At 40.0% G+C, this 21,369-nt stretch overlaps 1 protein-coding gene across 1 annotated transcript in view; it reads right to left on the bottom strand.

The window, feature by feature from the left end:
- Positions 1-3,746: 3,746 nt before the first annotated feature.
- Ednrb (endothelin receptor type B) overlaps positions 3,747-21,369 on the bottom strand; it is a 71,408-nt gene continuing 53,785 nt past the window's right edge. Inside the window, exon 7 of the mRNA XM_060391571.1 lies at positions 3,747-4,347. Within this exon, the coding sequence (XP_060247554.1) occupies positions 4,261-4,347 (87 nt within the window). The 3' untranslated portion in view covers positions 3,747-4,260. The remainder of the gene's footprint in view (positions 4,348-21,369) is intronic.

Raw genomic sequence — 21,369 nt, forward strand, 5'->3', positions numbered from 1 at the left:
TTTCCTTGCTCAGTCAGTAGTTGAGTGAAAGAACAGGAAGAAACCTGAGAACATAAGCAAAGGGTGAGATAGAGTTAATTTTCAGAACCAAGACCTCTTGAAGGTAATTACAAGCCAAGTGAAAGAGGTAAGGTAAGAGAGAGTTGGCTTAAGAATCCATTCTTTAGCACTGTTCATTATGTGAAGAAATATTCACTTTGAGCCAAATGGCCATTTTCTGAAAAGTTGAGTATTTTTTTGTGCTGCAGTTTGGCTAGAGGCTTTTTGTAGGTGGATGTACTTGAGAAAAAAGACTGTTCTATTAGCTGACTTGTTCCCAATTAATTAGAAATCAAAGATTCAGCCACTTGTGACCTGATTAGATGACTGCCATAACAGGATGAAAGTAGTAAATCATTGTTATTAAAAATCAAATTTTAGCTCCTGAAATAACTCAATGGGGTGAGTCTTGGAATTGAAAACAAGCAAAGTTCAACAGAAAAGGAAGAACCCGCTTTCCCTCAATGAAGTGTCCATTAGCAACGTGAAGAAGCAGTAACAAAGGCCCCAGTGTTCCCTTCGGAGGGCCCTTCCAAGTCCAGCCTGTCTGGAAAACGCTTTCTTTTGCTAATGTGGCCTGAATCACTGACAAAGGCCAGCGTGGGGGGTTGGCTTCCAGACTCTAACCCCTGCAAGGAAGGGGAGCCTTTCTCTGATAGTTTTGTAATGTGCATGTCAAACATTTAAAACCATTTAACAGAAAAAAATATTGTGATGACAGGACACAACATCTCCAGTTCTTGAGTTGCATGTGCAGTGAGGCAACAGGCGACCCCTCTGGGCTCCAGCCTCGCAGGCACCCATGCAATACTTTTCCCTACTCTGTTGCGATAATTGCTTTTGGCTGATTTTGCAACTGTTTCCCTGCAGAATTTGTTATGAATGTTTTGCTGTACATAATAAATCTTCCACTTAATCCTAAAATTCCCTTGGAAGGCTAATAAAGTCATGATTATAGACACGTCTTGTTCCAATCTCAGAAAGGAGATTGGGGGCATAACAAAATAAAGCTGGATGGAATCTCCCTTTATTTGGCCAGTTGAAGATTAAATTTCAGACGCTTCTTTCCAAGCCAAATGCAGTCAGTACCCTGCTAGCTCCTGTCCGTCTAAATGGCTGCTTCTGATACCAACTTGTTCAGGGGATTAGTGTACCTATTGTTCTAATGTAACAATGGATTGGCTTTATGGATGCCAAACTCTATCAAATTGCACTAGCCACACTCCTAATGATGATTGCTGGGGTCAAAGGCAGGACTCCGCTGTATCAAACAGCACTCATTTCCCAAGTCAAGCATGCTAAGTACTTGAATTCATCTTTGAAGTAAATGGAAAGAGAAAGGTGGTGAGGGGAAGAGACGAGGAAATCTGTGGTCTTACACATATAGTTCTCTGTCCACCTTTGTGTGCTCTGCAAGAACTTCCAGGGTGAGTTAGCACTTGCTGTTACTTGCCTCTGGTCAGAACTGTGTTATCAGCAGTGGAAAGCAGAAGGAGATGGGAGAAAGTGGTGAAGTTAAGAGCCATATTGGGTTCTCAGAAATGCTCTGATAAATATGTGCAACATCCCACGCTCTTGCCACTTCTCTTCTCTTTATTTTTCTTCCTCTTCTTTTCCTCATTTAGTTCTTCTCTTTCCTTTGGCTTAGCTGTCTCATTCATTCTCTCTCTCTCTCTCTCTCTGTGTGTGTGTGCGTGTGTGTTTGTGTGTGTGTGTGTGAGAGAGAGAGAGAGGGAGGGAGAGAGAGATGGGAAGTAGAATGAATAGGGAGGAGAGGCAGAGTTTTCCAGTTTGCCACTAGGAAGCAAGTCCTGTGACTGTCTTTGAATGACTGAGAGGAGACAATCTATCAATAGAGAGAGAGCTTCTCAGCACCCTCGCTTATTTTAGCACCATCTGCTAGGTTCACGGTTAGGAGATTGGGTGGTAAGTTTACACTGATGCTCTTTATGCTCTGCCCGACTTTATATGAGCTCAGATAGTAAGTGGCTAGCCACCCAAAACATAGTATTGCAGTCTGAAAACACGATTTTTATTTCTGTGGTATATTATTACTAATTTTAATGACAACAATAGTTACAACAGGCTAGGCACCATGGCATGCACGTTACATTTTCTTACTTAATCCTCATAAAAATCTTGTGGGGTGAGCAATGTTTTTATTCTTATTTGTGCTAGTTAGCTAATAAATAATAAGAGAAATGGCTCCTTTTGACATGACCAATTGGTTTTGCTGTCTTTTGGCCTGTGCTGAAGTAGACCACCACAGTGAGAATGTGGAGGGGCGATGTGAAAATATGGTTACCCTGTGGCTAAGGACACATAAAAGGGAGGAAGTGACTAGAGCCTGACGATGCCGTTTACGGGTGCAATGGGCATGCGCAGATTCTCTAAATAAAGGTATTCAGCTCTGTCTGGGCTCCAGGAATTGTTTGCCTTGACTCAACTGGTAGACCCACAGAACAGGGGCTTCAATGTTGAGGATGCTGTCTCTAGAATGTTGCCCACAGTGGGTGTGTGGGTGGGAGAGATCCGACGTCTGGCTGCTAGCATTGAGGGACCCTGGATCTGGGGCTCTGCAGGCACTCACTTGAAGGCATACTCTCTCTAGCAGGTCTAATCGGAAAGTACAGGGGTTCTCCCTGTTCTGCTCTCTCAGATTTGGGTCTACTGTTGCAAATGCAGGTGTAGTCAGCTCAGTGGTGCTGCAGCCTCAGAACTTAGGCTGTTAAAGCGGTCCACTGGAGTCTAGTCACAGCACCAGAACTGGGAGGCTGGTACAGATGCCTGCTGGAAAGTCCTGGGGAGCCCCTACAGAGGTCCACGGACCTGGGTGACCCCAATGGCCTGGTGGACCTGGGTATCCCGTACCGCTGGCTGCCCACCACTGAGGGATTGGGCAGCCCATACGGTCACTGGCTGGAAGGTCCTGCGGGACGTGATCCTGGACCCTGAAGGCTGGTATAGCTGGCAGCTGTGGCTGAGGATCTAGGAGGCCTACCTCTGCTGTCACCAGGCAGGGTGTTCTGTGCTATGGGCCAGGGGTACTGTGGACCGGCTCCGCTGAGGAGAAGAGGGGGCCGACAAGGGGAAGTGCAGGGGGATCGAATGTTTGCCAGCCTCTTTCCCCAGAGAAGTCCGTGTGTGACCTGGCTTCTAATGGTCTCAGCTCACGTGTTGTCTCCTCTGGCCAAGGAAGCCTCAATGTCAATATTCTGGCTTCAGCTGCCCCTCCACTCACGGATTTCGGAGTTTTAGATCCTATGCTTCTCAGATATGGTGAGTGCTAGTCGCCACCATCTTGGACTCCCCCCATTCCTGTTCTTTCTAACCCTGGAGTCTAAGTCCATTTACGGTACTGTGAACTACCCATTAGGCATGCGGTAATAATTTCCTGGACTTTGTTTAGCTTTGTCAGAGTCAGTTACCACTGATTATATCCTAAAACCCCAGCCCCTCGACTATTTCCCTTCTACTTCCCCATTATTTCTTCCCCACTTTCCTCCCGCTTCCTCCCCACTTCCTTCTTATTTTGCTCCCCTCTTTTCCTCCTTTCAGCCTTCTCTCTTTTCTTATTATTCTCATGTTTTTATTTCTCTCACTTAGAGGTCTTGAAGGATGACTGAAAAGGTAAAAGGCTAATGCAAAATTAGAAAAAAGAAAATATTTTGAAGGTGTTTAATCCTATTTGCTTTATTTATTTTTGTTTTCAATTAAAATGGAAGGTTTTCTTGGCCATATATCACGGTCCATTCCAAGTCTTAGGGGAATGCACCGAAACATTATTATTATTAGCAAAACAAAACAAAGAGCAAAGCAAGTTGGTCCTCCGTGCAAATTATTCAGCAAATCCAACATTTTTATAATTTTGGTGATTCAAACACATTCATGGTTTGTCTAAACCAATTAGATAATTTGATACATGCAGTATTTATTTTCAAAGGATCACTGCCAGGTCTGTCTTATAAAAGCAATTAATGAAGTTATTTTTGGAAGTTAATGTTTCTCTGTAGCAAGCTGAGAGAATTTAAGTTGTGCTGCCCAGACATGGTGTGATTAAAGGTACATTTAAATATTTAACCCTAAATTAGAGGGCCTGATGCTATGAAGTTCGCCTGAAAGAGAAATGAGTCATCTCCTCCAGAGTTTATCTCCCAGGCTTGCTTGCATGCATGGCCACCAGAAGTTTGTGCTTTGTCCTCAGCTCCCTCCTTGGGATATTCAACAGCTGTCGCTTCCCTCCAGCTGTAAACTCCATCTTCCTGTGTTATCCAGAGTGTTGTAGGCAGTCCAAAGTCTGAAACGTTTCTGTAAATAACAGCCGTTAACAGTAATAGTAATAAATTGCAGGTCCTTTTAGGAGTCAAAGCAGGGTCCTCTAACATCAACATAACAGATTCAGGTAGGATCTCAACATAAACCACTTATGAAGTGAAGAACTAGGCCCACCTACATCACTTCTATGATTTTTTTTTCGTTTCTGAGGATAAACATAGGAGATGACTTCTACCTTAATCTGTGAAACTTTTCCTCATCTGCCAGCAAGTTCTTTATCTATAATTAACAATGTGTTTTTTGTTTGTTTTTTTGTAAATAGAGCATTTATCTATTTGCATTTTATTTCTATTTGAAATTTTATTTATTTTTATGTGTATTGATGTTTTGCCTTTGTGTTATGTCTGTGCATCATGTGATACCTTTCTTGTGTGAAGTTAAGAGAGGAATCTCACACCCAACACCCACTCTTCCTCCCTCTAGACCAGGTTTAGGAGTGGTGGGTGATTACCTGAGGCCATGGGAAATATGCAATCCAGTGACTATATACCTATGAATGCCCTTCACTTTTTTCACATTTCATATCACTTACATGTAAAATCATATGTGCAAATATGATTAAGAAACTGGGTTTTCTCCTTCATAGGATATTTTAAGCAGTTCTGTCCTTCTCTCTAGCTTAAAGAAGTGTACAAAACATATTGAGTATATTTAGTACACCCTGTTGGATTGTCTGTTTATTTTATTATCTTTAAGTGAATTTAAAGCTTGTATTTGCAGAAAAGTGATATTAATGTAGATAACTTTTATCCATAAATTACAGATTCATTTTTATCAAATTTGCTCTGTTGTATGTATGAACCAATCCTGAACATGTTTGTATATTCATGTCAGTGTTCCTGATTGTAATGTTCTGGGAATCCTACCAGAGATGACTGCTCAGACACAGTTTGCGGCCAATCGAAAGTCTTTATTCCAGCCACCTGGGATGACACTCGTGTATTTGGGGATCCAGGTATCACCTCCTGTAACCTCATATATCAAGAAGGTAAACCACATTCTGACATCTCGATTGGCAGCTGCAGGGGAGTTTCACAGAAGCAAGGAGTTTAACAGAATCTGAGATAAGCTAGTTGGGGCACCTGGATTTGGGGTTTCTGAAATAGATTTGGGAAAATTCCCATGGAATTCCCCACCCAGGGGATCAAATTCTAGTTAAGACTGAAATGGCTTCAACAAGAACACAAGATGGAGGAAACTCTGTACTGTCTTACCCTGTCACAGTAGTATATGCGCACTCCAAATTTTTTTTGAACCAGCCTTGTCATCTTCCTGGTTCTTTTATCAATTAATGAATTAAGTAAATTCTATTGACTTTACGTTTTTCAAATTACATTTTAAATGCCAAAACTGAAATGGTAGTGGAAATGAAAAACATAGCAGGCCAAACAACAAGTTTAACAGGAAGCCTCATCAATAGAATGCATTACGTGAAACAGAATATCATGATAGGAACACAAAATAGAGAACTAAATCACTGCGTCCAGGCCAATATTTATTTTATTTTATTTTTATTTTTCAAGACAGGGTTTCTCTGTGTAGCCTTGGCTGTTCTAAACTCGCTTTGTAGACCAGGCTAGCTCAGAGATCTGCCTGCCTCTGCCTCCCTGAGTGATAGGATGACAGGCATGTACCACCAGGCAGGGCAATAATAATTGTTTTAAATTCATGTATGAAACATACAACGGCTTTGTGAAGACCCTATTAAAAGGTAAAACTTATGTATTACATCCATACAGGAAGAAGAAGAATTTTACTCAAAAGATATGAAAATATATTTTAATAAAATTATAGAAGAAAACATTCCTAACTCTAGGGAAAGAGAACCCATCTAGACATAATTTATATGGCATGACAAATCGATGGGACTAGAATAGGAACTTCCCAGACGGGGGATGTAGAGGAGGCCCAGTAGTTTTGAGCACTTCTTACTCTTGCACAGGACCTGGGTTTGATTCCCAGTACCCACATGGTGGCTCACAAGTATCTGGAACTCTAGTTTCTGGGCATGAGTTGCTGAGTTCTGTGGGCACCAAGCACACACATGGTATACATATATACATGCTGACAGAACAGTCACATGTAAAATAAAATAAATGAGTCCTTTATAAAAAAGAAACTCCCATGTTATAATATAGTAGAAACATTAAATGAACTGGACAGAGGAAGTGTATGAAAAGCTACAAAAGAGAAAAGCCAGATCACAAAGATAGGCCTATTAGAAAAACTGCTAGATTTTCAGTCCAGACCATGTGAGCAAGAAGGACTTGGACTAATGTCTTGCCAATTTAGAAAAAACAAAAACCAAAAAACAAAATCCTCAACCCAGTCTAAGATATGCAGAAAACCTGTCATGATTGATGGTGGGGAAAATGATGAAAGCAGACTAAAGGAACTCATGACTACAAATTTAGACCTTTATAGGATGCTAGAGGAGGGAAATACTAGGTGACGCTATGACACCCATTAAACAAAAGAAGACTAAGAAAGTCCCAAACACCACAAACGATAGAATGACACAGCACAATATATATCGTATCAGTAACAAATCTGAATATCATTGTTTTTAATTCACCTATCAAAAGACACAGAAATGACTGGATTAGAAAACAGACTCTCTTTTGTTGCCTGAAAGAAACACATATTATTGAAAAAGAGAAACTTATTAAAGTGAAAGGCTAGGAAAAAGTATTCCAAGCAAATAAAACCAGATAAAAAGTAGACATTGCTATTCTAATATCTGACAAAATAGACTTCAAACCAATTCTTTTTTCTTTATTTTTATTTTTTATATTAATTACAGTTTATTCAATTTGTATCCCAGCTGTAGCCTCCTCCCTCATTCCCTCCCAATCCCACTCTCCCTCATCTCCTCCCATGCCCCTCTCCAAGTCCACTGATAGAGGAGGTCCTCCTCCCCTTTCATCTGACCCTAGCTCATCAGGACTGTGCATTGTCTGCCTCTGTGGCCTGGCAAGGATGCTCCTCCCTCAGGGGGAGGTGGGCTACATCTGAGCAGGGGTTCTAGGTTATATTCAGGAATGGTCGTTGGTTGGAGTATCAGTCTCAGAAAAGACCCCAGTTCCCAGATTTTTTTGGTTCTGTTGCTCTCCTTTTGGAGCTCCTGTCCCCTCCATGTCTTCCTCTCTCCCCCTTCTTTTGTAAGATTCCCTGCACTCTGCCCAAAGTTTGGTTATGAGTCTCAGCATCTGCTTTGATACACTGCTGGGTAGAGTCTTTCAGAGGCCCTCTGTGCTAGGCTCCTGTCCTGTTTCCTGTTTTCTCCTTCTTCCAATGGTCTGTCCCATTTGTCTTTCTGAGTGAGGATTGATCATCTTACCTACCAGGGTCCTCCTTTTTGCTTAGCTTCTTTCAGTGTACAGATTTTAGTATGTTTTTCCTATATTATATGTCTAATATCTCCTTATAAGTGAGTATATACCATGTGTGTCTTTCTGCTTCTGCTTTACCTCACTCAGGATGATCTTTTCTAGATCTCACCATTTGCCTGCAAATTTCATGATTTCTTTGTTTTTAATTGCTGAGTAGTGTTCCATTGTGTAAATGTACCTCAATTTCTGTATACATTCCTTAGACAAGGGACATCTAGGTTGTTTCCAGGTTTTGGCTATTAGGAATAAAGCTGCTACAAACATGGTTGAGCAGATGTCCTTGTTGTGTACTTGAGCTTATTTTGGATATATGCCTAGGAGTGGTGTAGCTGGATCTTGAGGAAGCACTATTCCTAATTGTCTGAGAAAGTGCCAAATTTCCAAATTTCCAAAGCAGTTGTATAAGTTTACATTCCCACCAGCAATGGAGGAGGGTTCCCCTTTCTCCACATCATCTCTAGTATGTATTGTTGCTTGAGTTTTTGTTCTTAACCATTCTGATGCGTATAAGGTAAAATCTCAGGGTTGTTTTGATTTGCATCTCCCTGATGACTAAGGATGATGAACATTTCTTTAAGTGTTTCTCTGCCATTCAATATTCTACTATAGAGAATTCTTTGTTTAGCTCTGTACCCCATTTTTAATTGGATTATTTGATTTGTTGCTTTTTAACTTCTTGAGTTTTTATATATTCTGGATATTAGCCCTCTGTCAGGTATAGGGTTGGTGACGATCCTTTCCCAGTCTGTAGACTGTCCTTCTGTTCTGATGACAGTGTCCTTTGCTTTACAGAAGCTCTTCAATTTTATGAGGTCCCATTTATTGATTGTTGATCTTAGAGCCTGTGCTGTTGGTGTTCTCTTCAGGAAGTTGTCTCCTGTGCCAAAGAATTCTAGGTTCTTCCCCACTTTTTTTTTTCTCACAGATTTAGTGTGTCTGGTGTTATGTTGAGGTCTTTGATCCACTCAGCCTTTACTTTTGTTTAGGGTGATAAATATGACACTATTTGCAGTTTTCTACATGTAGACATCCAGTTAGACCAGCACCATTTGTTGAAGATGCTATCTTTTTTCCATTTGTACGGTTTGGCTTCTTTGTAAAAAAAAATCAAGTATCCTTAGGTGTGTGAGTTTATTTCTGGGTCTTCTGTTCAATTCCATTGATCCTCCTTTCTGTTTCTACGACAGTACCATGCAGCTGTTATTACTATTGCTCTGTAGTACAGCTTGAGATCAGGGATGGAGATATGTCCAGACGGTCTGTTTTTGTACAGACTTATTTTGGCAATTCTGGGTTTTTGTTTTTCCATATGAAGTTGAGAATTGTTCTCAAACCAATTCTTTTTTTTTTCAAATCAATTCTTATCAGAAGAGATAGAGTTATTTCAAAGGATCAGTCTATCAAGTCTAAGTATATACACACCCCAAAAAATCTTAATTCATATTATTAAATATTTTTTAAAATCATATCTTAGCCCTAGCTTAGTAAGAATAAGTAACTTCAATTCTCTACTCTCTCCCATTAGATAGTTAAGCAGTACAAAAAACTGAATAAGGAAACACTCGGTTTAAATAACATCCAAGATCAAATGGACCTAATGGATATCTACAAAACATTCTACCGGATACCAAATACATATTCTTCTTAGGAACCCATAAAAACTTTCCCAAAGAGATAACATATTAGCCTACACAGGAAATCTCAATAAACACAGAACAAGCCTGTAGTCTATCTGAATACAATGGGATAAAGCTAAAGGTCAATGGTAAGAGACACTATAGAAAATATATGAATTAATGGATATCAAACTGTTTGATGAATGGGTCGACTGAAGAAAATAAAAAAAATAAAAGTTCTTAGAATTAAATGACAATAGAAACAAGACATATCATAATCCATGGAATACAATGAAGGCAGTATTAAGAGGGATGTTTATAGTTCTAAGTGCCTACATGAAAAACAAAACAAAACAAAACAAACAAATGATAAACACAAAAAGATCTAAAATAACCCAGTGATGATCCTTAGGGCACTTGAAAACAAGAACAAATCAATCCCCCAAAAATGTATATTGAGAGAAATAACAAAAATCAGGGCAGAAATTAATGAAACAGAAATGAATAGGAAGGAAGAGGAGAAGGAGGAGGAGGAGGAAAAAGAGGAGAAGCAGTGAAACAGAGTTGTCTTTGAAAAGATAATGCATGCAGAGGGTGGAGGAAGGGAGGGTTTTGGGATGGGAGGAGGAAGGGAACCTCAGGGAGGATACAAAGTGAATAAAGTATAATTAATAAAGAATAAAAAACAGAAAAGATAAATAAAATTGGCAAACTCTTAGCTAAATTAAGCAAAATAGAGAACCCCCAAATTAATACAATTAGTGATAAGAAGGGAGCTATAACAAATACAAAAGAAATTAAGAAAATCATAAAGGCATAGTTAATAATTTATATTACACTAATTTAGAAATTCTAAAAGAAAGCATGAATTATGACACACCAAAACAAGATGAAGTAAATAAATTAAACAGATCTTTATCAACTAACAAGATAGTAGTAATTAAAAATTGCCTAACTAAAACAATCCCAGAATTATACCTGATCTTCAAAGAAGAAGTAACATCAATCCTACTCAAATTATTCCACAAGACAGAAATAAAAGTAATGCTTACGAATTCTTCATAAATTCATTATTAACCTGACAGAATCTTTAACAAATGATATTTGGAAAGCTGGGTATCTATAAGTAGAAAAATAAAATGTGATCCTTCTGTTACATGGGGCACAAGTGGATTCCAAGTGAATCAAAGATCTCCGTGTTAGATCTGAACCTCTAAAACATCTGAAATAGTGGTTCTCAACTTTACGAATGCTGCCTCCTTTTTAATACAGTTCCTCGGGGTGTGCTGAGGAAGCCCCAACCATAAAATTATTTTCATCGCCACTTCATACCTCTAATTTTGCTGCTTTTTTGAACCTTAAAGCAAGTGTCTGTATTTTCTGATGGTCTCGGGTGGCTCCTGTGAGCGGATCCTTTGACCCCAAGGGGGTTGTGATCCACAGGTGGAGAACAACTTCTCTAGAAGGACCCCCTAGAGACCACATGCCAGGACATAGGACTTTCTGAACAGGTCTCTGAACACACTGGAAGTAATCAACAATTGTTGACCAACAATCAACAAGTGGAATTGCAAGAAATTGAAAAGATTTTGTGCTGCAGAACAAAATCGGTTAACTGATGAAACATCATAGTATGCATGGGACAGAGCATTAGCGTTTAGAGTGTACAAGAACAATTTAAAAACTGAACAAGAAAACTAACAACTCGACCAAAAGTGGACTATAGAGCTGAGCAGAGAGCTCTCAGAAGAAGAATGCAAATGGTTAAGAAATATTTTCAAAATGTTCACCACCCTTAGCTGCCAACAACATGCAAATTAAAACTGAGATTTTATAGTATCTCATTGCAACTGCAAATAGCTAGGATCTAGAAAAAGATAGATAACAAGGGGAGATGCAGAGAACTAGGAACTCTCATGAACTGCTGGTGGGAATTAAAGTTGGTACAGCTCCTGTGGAAATTAATGTGACAGTTCTTTAGAAAGCTAGATTTACCATATTACCCAACTCTAATCTTCCTAAGCACATGTACAAATAACTATTTCCTACACTAGGCACCCATGCATATCAATGTTTATAGGAAATGGAAGCCACCTAGATGTCTATCAGCTGGTGAATGAATATTGAAAATATGGTACCTTTCTACAGTGGTATTTTATTCAGCTGTAAAAAATAAAATTACAGTTTAAGTTTAATTGTTCATCTCTAAACTAGGATTTTCATATCTCTCTCTCTCTCTCTGTCTGTCTGTCTGTCTGTCTGTCTGTCTCTCTCTCTCTCTCACATACACACACACACACACACACACACACACACACACTCCTTCCAGGCCCAGGGATCTTCTAGAAGATCCCTGGTGAGATTGATTGTTAGAGAGATTGTCAGAGCCTGAGGTGGTGGATAGCAGCAAGAAAACTATCTTTTCTGGATATAGAAGGGCACTTGCACATATGGATTGCTCAGTGATTGTGACGGCATGTACAATACTTGTACAAGCTCAAGCTGGGCAAAATCTCGGCACAGAGGAGGGAAGGTGGGCACAAAGTCCCACTAACTGTTGAGGAGCTATTGGCATTTGCTAGCTGCAGGGGAAGGCAGTTTCCTTTACTGGTGTGACCCCTGGGTGGTAGACCACACATCAGGGCAGGCCATGATAAGGTGGGAAAAACAAAATAAGTTTTTTTTTTTTTTTCAATGCAGTTTATTCAGGAACCGTGAACAATCATCGGACCCTGGGGAAAGCCAGCCCACAGCTTAAATAGCCTCTGGGTAGCCAACCGCAGCATGCCACGTGGGCAATGCAGATAGGTCCACATACATGGAAGCAAGCCAGATCCTCAGCCTTAGCCAAAATAAGTTTGATGGGCATTGGAGCAGAAGAAAACTCAAAGTTGAGTGGGAAGGAATGGTAAGGGGAAGGTGGAAGTTATGGACTTGGGGACTTGGGGAGAGGGAGTGGATGTGTTCAAAATACATTGTATGAAAGCCTCAAATAATTAATTAAGATATAATTAAATATTTAACAATTAAAAAATAAAATTATGAAAGCTGGATGTAGTGGTGCATCCTTGTAATCCCAGCACTTGGGGAGGCAGAGGCAGGCAGAGATCTGTGAGTTTGAGGCCAGCCTGGTCTACAAAGTCAGTCCAGGATAGCCAAGGCTACACAGAGAAACCCCTGTCTCGAAAAAAACCAAAATGAATAAAAATACATTTATAAAATTTATAGGTAAATTGATGGAACTGGGAAACAGAGTCAGAAAGAGTAATGCCTCATGTTCCACTAATATGTGGATCTGAGCATAGAATCTTTAGATTTCTGTGTTTCATTTGGAGTGTTGGTAGAACCTAAGAAGCTAGAAAGGGACCGTTAGTCCTCACCAATTGTGGGGGAAGAAAGATGCTGAGGAGGAGATAGTAGATAGGCAGTGTTCTAATAGCAGTGATACGAAGATGGAAAGAAGACAATGGAGAGGAAATGGTAAGTGGGGAGAGGCTGGGCAGACGAGCAGAAGACCCTGTTGCTTAAGGCACCACACACATTGGTCACAGGTCATGGTTAGGCCAAGTTGGTATGGAGAAGGAAATAGGTAAATTTCAGAAGGAAAGTAGCTGTCTCCTGGATTCTCTGGAGGGAACAGTTTTCATTGTCTTAGTAAAGGGTGGACTTTGAAATGAGACATCTGTGTTTATCTGCATTGCTTGTGGCTTCCCCCGAACTGATAGAACTAACATGCCACCCTCCAAGAGCAGTTTTAAGACAACAGCACCAGATATCACTCGTATCTAATCCTCAAAATGTTTAGAACTTTGGCGGGAAAAGGGTAGTTGTTTATAGGCCTTCAGACTCTAGCTGCAAGAAAAAGAGCTGCTCCTTCAGTCTTCTACACATGAATACTTTGATTTCCCTTTTCATGGTCTAATGCAAGTTAACTAGACATATTCCAAAAGTGGCATAATAGAAGTTAGGGTGGCTTCAGAATTAATTTACATGACAGAGAAACATTGTAGAATAGAAAGATCTAGCTACTTTTATTACTCATTAGAAGAAAAGTTATATTAATTTATATTTATATATTATACATTATAACATTGTTATGTTCCATTGAAAATATCTAATAGATTTTTTAACAGTCTGTGAACATGTTATGGAGAGTCTGATGCCCTTCCGTGAGTCTTATAGTAAAAGGGACTTTTGTATACTATTGCAGGTATTGTGTTTGAAGCTGCTTTAAGAGTGACTCCCAGAATTTCATGTCTAATAAATTTCATGTCTAATAAAGCTAGGAAAGTAGACTTCTTAATACACTTGTAACAAGGAAGTCGCTAAGGAAAACTACCAAGACTGAGACCATGAGAAACCTCCAGTGGTTTCATGGCATACTTCATATGCTGTAAAAGATTATTTTTTTTTTCAAAGAGCCAGCCACTGAGTTCATGTCAGAGACAGCCCCTGTTCCCCTTACTAGGGAAACCCACTTGGAGACTGAGCTGCCATGGGCTCCGTCTGTGCAGGGGATTTAGGTTATTTCCATGAATGGTCCTACGTTGGAGGCCGGCCTTACTCGGTCACAGAGGAAGACAACAGAGCCAGTCCTGATGAGACCCTATAGGCTAGGGTCAGATGGAAGGGGATGAGGACCTCCCCTATCAGTGGACTTGGGGAAGAGCATGGGAGGAGAAGAGGAAGGGAAAGTGGGGTTGGGAGGAGATGAGGGAGGGGCCTACAGCTGGGAGACAAAGTGAATAAGCTCTAAAAAATAAAAAAATGATGATTTTTTTCAATGTAGTATTTTTTTAAAAGTTTTTCATATTAGGTTTGTTTACTTTATCCAGTAAGACACTTCCTTGAGAGGCATGGATAAGAATATGTAGGTGGGAATTATGGGCTTAATATCATTGATTTGTTATATTAAATAAGGTGATTTGAAAGTTGTGTGTTGATAACCAAGTCCACAAATCCTGAAGCCTGCTGAAATAGCCTGTTCATTTTTCTGGCGAGTTTCACTCTTAACCCCCAAGCTGAGTTACTGCTGACTTCAGTAAGAACACTCTTTCCTTGAGTCCTTCTGTAGCTCCTTAGAACAAAATAGTATAATTATGACATTTGGGGATCTGCTTCAAGGCATATTTTTCAGTATGCGGCTAAAGACTGATAAATGTATTGAAGATTCTAACAAGAGCTTATACTTGGTGGACATGGATGAAAGGTCAAAACCATCTTTAGGGTGTGAGTGTAGTTTTTTGGGAGGGGATAGTTCAGTAATCTCCACTATTGCAATAAATGAACATTGGCAAGTTCCATTACCTCCCAAATTAGGCTTTTTTGTCTCTCATTTTTTTCTGGACGTACTGAAATTCTAAAGTCTAATTAGAATAAACAGACAAGCAGAAAGGTCACTTCAATATCAGCATTGTGCTATGTGGTGGTATCATTTCAAATATTATAGTAAAATTTTATGCTGCCATTTTCAGGAACAGTTTGATCATCAACAGTTTGAAAGTTTGATCATCTGTTCGTTACTTCAGAATATAAATAACCAATATATATTAGAAATGTAAATTATAGAAACATTGTTTAGATTTACAGCTGGATTTAATTAAAGCAGTATGAAATTGAACTTTTTAAATATGCCAAAGCCTTTAGAAGAGGAACTGGAGACATTTTATTTTTTAGACTATTTTTAAAATTTATTTATTTTTTTTATTAATTACCGTTTACTCACTTTGTATCCCAGCTGTAGCCCCCTCTCTCACACTCTCCCAACCCCAGCCTTCCTCTCTCATCTCCTCCCTACCCCTGCCCAAGTCCAAGTCCACTGATAGGGGAGGTCCTCTCCTGCCATCTAACCCTAGCCTATCAGGTCTCATCAGAACTGGCTGCATTGTCTTCCTCTATGTTATTGTACCTTTCTTCCAGCAAAATGTCATTGTGGACAGTACGCTTATTTAACTAGTTTCTTATTAGGGGTTGACATGAGGTGATGACACTGTCAATGCAGAGTTCAAGTTGGTATTATGGAAAATCATTTGGTTTTGGATCTGTCTGAGTCAATTCTTGTGATAGTTACTGGTAGATTGGACTAATCTGAGTTTGGCAGCTCACTATCATCTCTGGCACAAGAATAGAAATTTAAACACTGTATCCCAGGGAAGGCAAATGAGATCAATGAGTCTTAAGGAAAAAGTTATGACCAAAGCAACTTCTGCCTTATTTTAAGCATCCCTCAAGAATTCTACAGCAGGTGCATGTGGTTTGTGCTTTTTGTCACATGCCCAGTTTAACTTTACAGTTCCCCATCCTTACCGCTCACCTTATTAAACATGTAGCTTAAGAACCTACACATATCTCTCTGACTCTGTCCCCCCTCTCTCCTTTCACTCTTTTCTTCCTTTTTTCATTTCCAAACCAACATTTCTAGAGGCAAATAAGTTAAATAGTAAAAATGCATACTATGTTTTGCCACTTGTTTAATATTTTAATATTCATTACTTTCTTTTATGTTTCCAATCGCCACCTTTCAGATGCTAAGAAATATAAGCGCATAAAGATAACCCTGGGGATAATATATATTGCTTCTAATGCATGTCAGGAACTTTCTGGGGACTCAGCTGGATCTCAGTGTCGAGAAAGTAATCTAATAATTCCTAAACAAAGGGGCACATTGTAATCTCAGAAGACAGACTATGGCAATAGTGAAACATAGGTTCAATATTGGTAACTTCATGCATCAGGCCCTTAGAATGGGGCTATTTGTTTCTAAAGAGAGCAGGTTGAATAAAAACCGAAGTAAATGGTTCTAGGGATGATCAGCACGCTGAAGTTCATACAGAAGTTCCTGTTGTAATGTCAGGTCTGAAATTTTGGGTCAACACAAAGCCTAACAACTGAAGCGTAGATCAAAAAAGGAAGCTCACTGGGGAAAATGGACCCAGTCGGCAGATGGTCTCCACCCACATGAGTTTGTATGACCATTCCCCTGTGGTCATGCTAGCACTGTAAAGGCTCCTTTTGATTGGCAGCTTGACTAGATTTAGAATCACCATGTAAACACATTCCTGGGTGTGTCCATAAAGAGTTAACTTGGAGGGAGGACTCAGCCTGGACCTGGACTTCAGAGAGCAGTGTTCCACAGATGGCACTCCAGGCTGAGTGAGAAGGACAAAGGGCACCGAGCACCCGGTTTCATGTCTCTCTGCTCCCTGATTGGTCTCAATGCCAGTAGCGTCGGCTCCTGTTGCCTTCCCCATCATGGACATCAGACCTTCTTACACAGTGAGTCTAAAGGAGCCTTCCCTTGCCTTTGTCATAGCAACTAGGAGAGTGACTCGTGCAATCAAGTAGGTAAATGAGTGGGTTTCCATTTTCTTCCCAGGATTTTACTAGGAGACTTTTTATTTCAAGGTTAATCTTGGCTTTAGTTCTAGCCTGGGAGAGGAAGGACGGTGAGGCAGACAGGACTGGGGCAGAGATTTTAAATTTGTATTCACCCCTATGATGGCCTCAGTTTAAAATTACTTTAAAGTTGTATTTTTATTAATGGCAGTTCTTAGTGAAATATTTTTTGAATATAGAAGCACACCAGTGTGCTGATAGCAGTCCTTACTACAGCAATGTCTGTCTATTCAAGACATTTGTGGAAGACATTCTATGCACATATTATGTGCTGTTTGCTGGGAGCAAAATTGTTCCTGTCTCCACAGAGCTTACTTTCTAGATGGAAAGACCGACATTTAACCATCATGGTAAAGGCAAGATGACTGCAGAACTAATAATGTAGAATATGAAAAAAACAAACCTGAGAAAAACTGCACTTTATTCTCCCCTGCCAGTTTTATGTCTAGTATTAGATTCCCAAGCATTTTTTTTTTCAGTTTTCTTTGTGGTGGAGAAATTTAAAGTCTTTGGTTATGTGATATAGCAAGAGAAGGCTTTGGAAGGGACAGAAAAAAACAAAACAAAACAAAACAAAACAAACAAAAAAAAAAAACACTTTTACTTTTAGTATGACCCAAGGCCACTTGTCCTCTTTGTACATAGTATAAGCATTATGGGGGGTTTTGAATGCAAGTTCAAGCTGCTTCATGGAACCAAAATAAGTTCTCTTTTGAAAATCAGCTCATGGATCTTTGTAACAAATCAGTGGTTTTTGTGATAGCAGTGTTAGAAGCACCGTGCCCCCTTCCCCCCCAGGAGAAACATCCCAACAGTAAATAAAATAAATAATCCAGAACAGTGTGCAGGGATCCAGTAAATGAAGACACATTTCCTCAAGCCTTGTCTTGGTAATGGCAGTGATTGTGGCGCTGGATCTGTGGCCTGTCTCTTCTCCTGTGCTAGAAGTTTCATTCTGGGTATGGGCAGACAAAAAGACAGGGTTGCTTTTGCGTAACTCTACCTGTACCCTGATTTCCTGCAAACGCTAGCTATCATGTCTTCCCTGGGAAGGACAATGCATCACCATTTCTATTTCCTAACTCTGGTTTTGTGAAGGGAACACAGGAAAGGAAGTTGAAGGCCGATCTCTCTCCGTATTCAACACAAGTTCTAAACCAGCCCTCTCCGAATTGCCCTGAGTAGCAAGTGCCAGGAGAGGCCAGCAGGGAAGAGAGAAACCACCTTTACACTGTCCTGATCACAAAGCGGCAGCCACTCTCCCTGCCTCCAGCTCTGGTAGCCTGGAGATTTTACCTCAGAAGAGAAATGTTTTGTTTTGTTATTTATTTATTTATTTTTTTATTTTTTAAGTACAGAGAAGACTCCCCAAAGGGGCTTATTTATTAATAACAGAGTGTGGGAGAATGCAAGTCTATAGGTACTCTGGGAAACAAAGGAGATTTGGTTCCTACTTCTTGGAATAAATGAAAGAGAGAAATGAATCATTGGGATCAGAGTGCCAAGAGACACATATACCTTGATTTAGGATAAGGGCATGTGGAACTTTTATGAGACAAAAAGGAGCAGTGTGTGGATGTAGACAGAAAAAGAGAAGAAAAATCCCAAGTGAGATTAGGGGGAAGCAAGTCTTCGTCCAGACAGGGATTCATAAGAAGATGAGCGTGCTTTTTAACAAACTTGTTTCATTTTGTAGGTTTCCTTGCATTTCTGAGAAATAGTGTAGAGACAGCCTCTTTGTCGTACAGCAACTTTGACTGTCTTGCAGAACTATAGTGAGTATTTCAACCAGACTTTGGTATTGATGTAGACAGGTGAAGACGGGGTCTTTCTTTCATCCCCCTGCTGTAAGTTGTCTGTGTAGAACCACACCCGCTTTCCCTCTGCTCCCACTTCTGTCCTCGCCCCAAGAAAGGACCCGTGTGTTCTGTTCTGTAAAAAAAAATGGCCAGAGAACCCTTAGTTCAGGCGTGAGTATTTTACAGTAGTTCGACATTTTAAAGAAGTCTCAAGGAACTGAGTCGCATATCCTGTAAAGAATATAAGATAGCTTGTAATTCTTTATTTGTGGGGACTGCTTCTTTCCCTCTACCGAATAGGTTCCAGGGGATCGAATCCAGGTCTTCAGACTTGCTGGGAAGTGCTTTTGCCTGCTGGCACTATTGATAATTCATAATATAAATCTGGAAAAAAAATGAGATGTAATGCTAAGTAGCTGGGCTGGCCTCAAACTCATGGTCCTCTTGCCTTTAGCCTCTTGAGTACCTGAGATTACAGAAGTGTGTCATTGTACTTGGCAGTTAAATTAGAAGTCTTGAATAAGATGCCCCCTAATAGAGTGAATAGCAAAACTGATCAGTTAGTTAAAGCACACTCAGCCAAAAGAGATACTTAGGAACTTTCCTTGGAAAATATTATAAATTTAGAAAAAAAAATCAAAAGAAAAGGATGATGGAATGTTCTATCATCTGTAGAAATTAGTTGGAATAAAGAGAATTTTCCCGCATGTGAGTGTCCTTGCACTTAAGCAGTCAGGCTTTGGGAGACAGGAAAAGAGAGCAGGTTGTGCAGTTTTGGGAAACATTCTCTCCGAACGGTTGGAGTCCAGGGGGAGATAGGAAAGTGTCCCTGGAGCCAGTTTATATCCTATCAAGACACAGGATGCAGATGCTAAGCTTATGGGAGCAACCAAGGACCAGCAGAAGCTTTGGCAGGACACCACAGCCAAGCCTGATCTGCTCAGACCTGTGCCCAAATGCCAGTGACTGGGAGGCAGCGTGGAGGTAGCATCCAAGTTGGCTGAACAGCAAAATCAGCTTGTAAGCGTTAAAAATGGGCAGTGTTTCAGTTTATCCCCGTGATCACAACTCAGTTGGTTTAAGGTAAGGTATGAGCATCAGGAATCCTAGAATCTTCCCCATGTGATACTAAACAAGAGGCAAGGGTTCCTAAGAAAGACTCTTTAAAAGCATATCTAGTCATTACTGTAAAGTTGATGGGTTAAGCATTTAGGTACAGTGACTTTTAAAAGAATGTGGACTGGGATAGGTAAGTTAGGACACAAATAAGACAAGTAAAATAAAAAGAAAGTGAAACAGTTCTCAAGTGGCTCTCAGCTCTAAATTGAAAGACCTTGGAGGACATCTGAAATTTGTAATCTTTAGATCAGTGCTGGTTCTATAGAAGACATCAGGTATTTGTGAAACAGAAGAAGAACCGTTTGTGTACTAAGGACTGATAACTACTGAAGCCACAGAAGATACTAAAAATAGTAGCAAATATCTACAATACACTGCTTGATTTCTTTGAGCACTGACTGAGTTCAGAATCCCTGGCAAGCGTTGCAAAGGGGAAGCATGTGACGTAGTTTTCATTTTCCAGATCAAGTACACAAAAAGTATTCTTCAGAGATGACATACTTTTGGACTGAGATTTAAAATGGAAATTTCCCGGGATGACCCTCATGTAAGGTCTTGAATGCTGACTTATGGTGTCATCCAAAGCCTTACAAAAGACACTGGCACACTGTTAAAGTGAACCCGTCTTGCAGAGACATGTTATGAATACAGATGTCACACGCTTAAAGTAGGTCAGTGAAGCAATCGCTGGCTCGATAAAGAACCAAGACCTGTGAGGAGACCTTTTATTCTGAACTCAATTTAGGTCTAAATTACTTAACCCTTACAATTAGCTTTCACAACTAGTTTGTGGTTCATAGAGTGGCCAGGAGTATTCGTGAGCTCTGATTTGCCAGGACCTCAGTGTTCTAGAAAGAGATATTGATTAAGATCTACTTCAACCTTGGCCTAGTTTTTTAGCTATTTGAAGTTCATTCATTGCCTGGAGAAAGCTGCTAAAAGTGGGGTGAGAAACTTCAAAGGTATAGGCCACATCAGAGATATAAGAGAAGTGAGGACCTGGCTCCTGATGTTTGGCATGAAGAGAACAGAGCCGAGTCATCTTCAGGAAGGGTAACATTAAACCTCCCAAGTCCTGTGTCTTAGAGCCTGGGTTTGGTTGTCACCAATATAGACTATGTGCTCTGTAAGGGATCAAAAGAGAGTTTACTCATGAAATAACTTCCATCCACAGCTTGATGAAAGAGAGAATTGAACAGACAAATTTATTTAGATATTAATTAGTTCCTTCAATTTTGTCCCCAAATAGGCTTCTTGGTAACATCCTACTTGTCTAGTGCTGAGGTTTTGCATTAGTTGGTTCAAGAGACTCTTGCAAATTGTAGGTGCCTTTCCCTACTGGAATCCATGATAGAGGAAACTATTAAATCCTCTTCTTAATGAAGAATAAGAAAGACAAATGAATAATTTCCACCACTGAGGAGGTCCGTATTGTAAATCCTCACTGTCATAGATGTATGACTGGCAACTTGCTTGTCATCTTTGTGACTCATTCATATCATCTATAAACGGAGGACACTGTTGATACTAACTGGTAATGTTCTTTCAAAATTAAGCTATTGCTTGCCAAAGATTTTCCATAAGTCTTGATACACAGTAATCACTTGGCAGCACTTATCCCGGAACTATAATTCCAGCTATTAAGGAGGCTAAGGTGGGAAGATCATGAGGACA

This window comes from Meriones unguiculatus, chromosome 9 (assembly GCF_030254825.1).
Source record: "Meriones unguiculatus strain TT.TT164.6M chromosome 9, Bangor_MerUng_6.1, whole genome shotgun sequence".
Taxonomy (NCBI): domain Eukaryota; kingdom Metazoa; phylum Chordata; class Mammalia; order Rodentia; family Muridae; genus Meriones; species Meriones unguiculatus.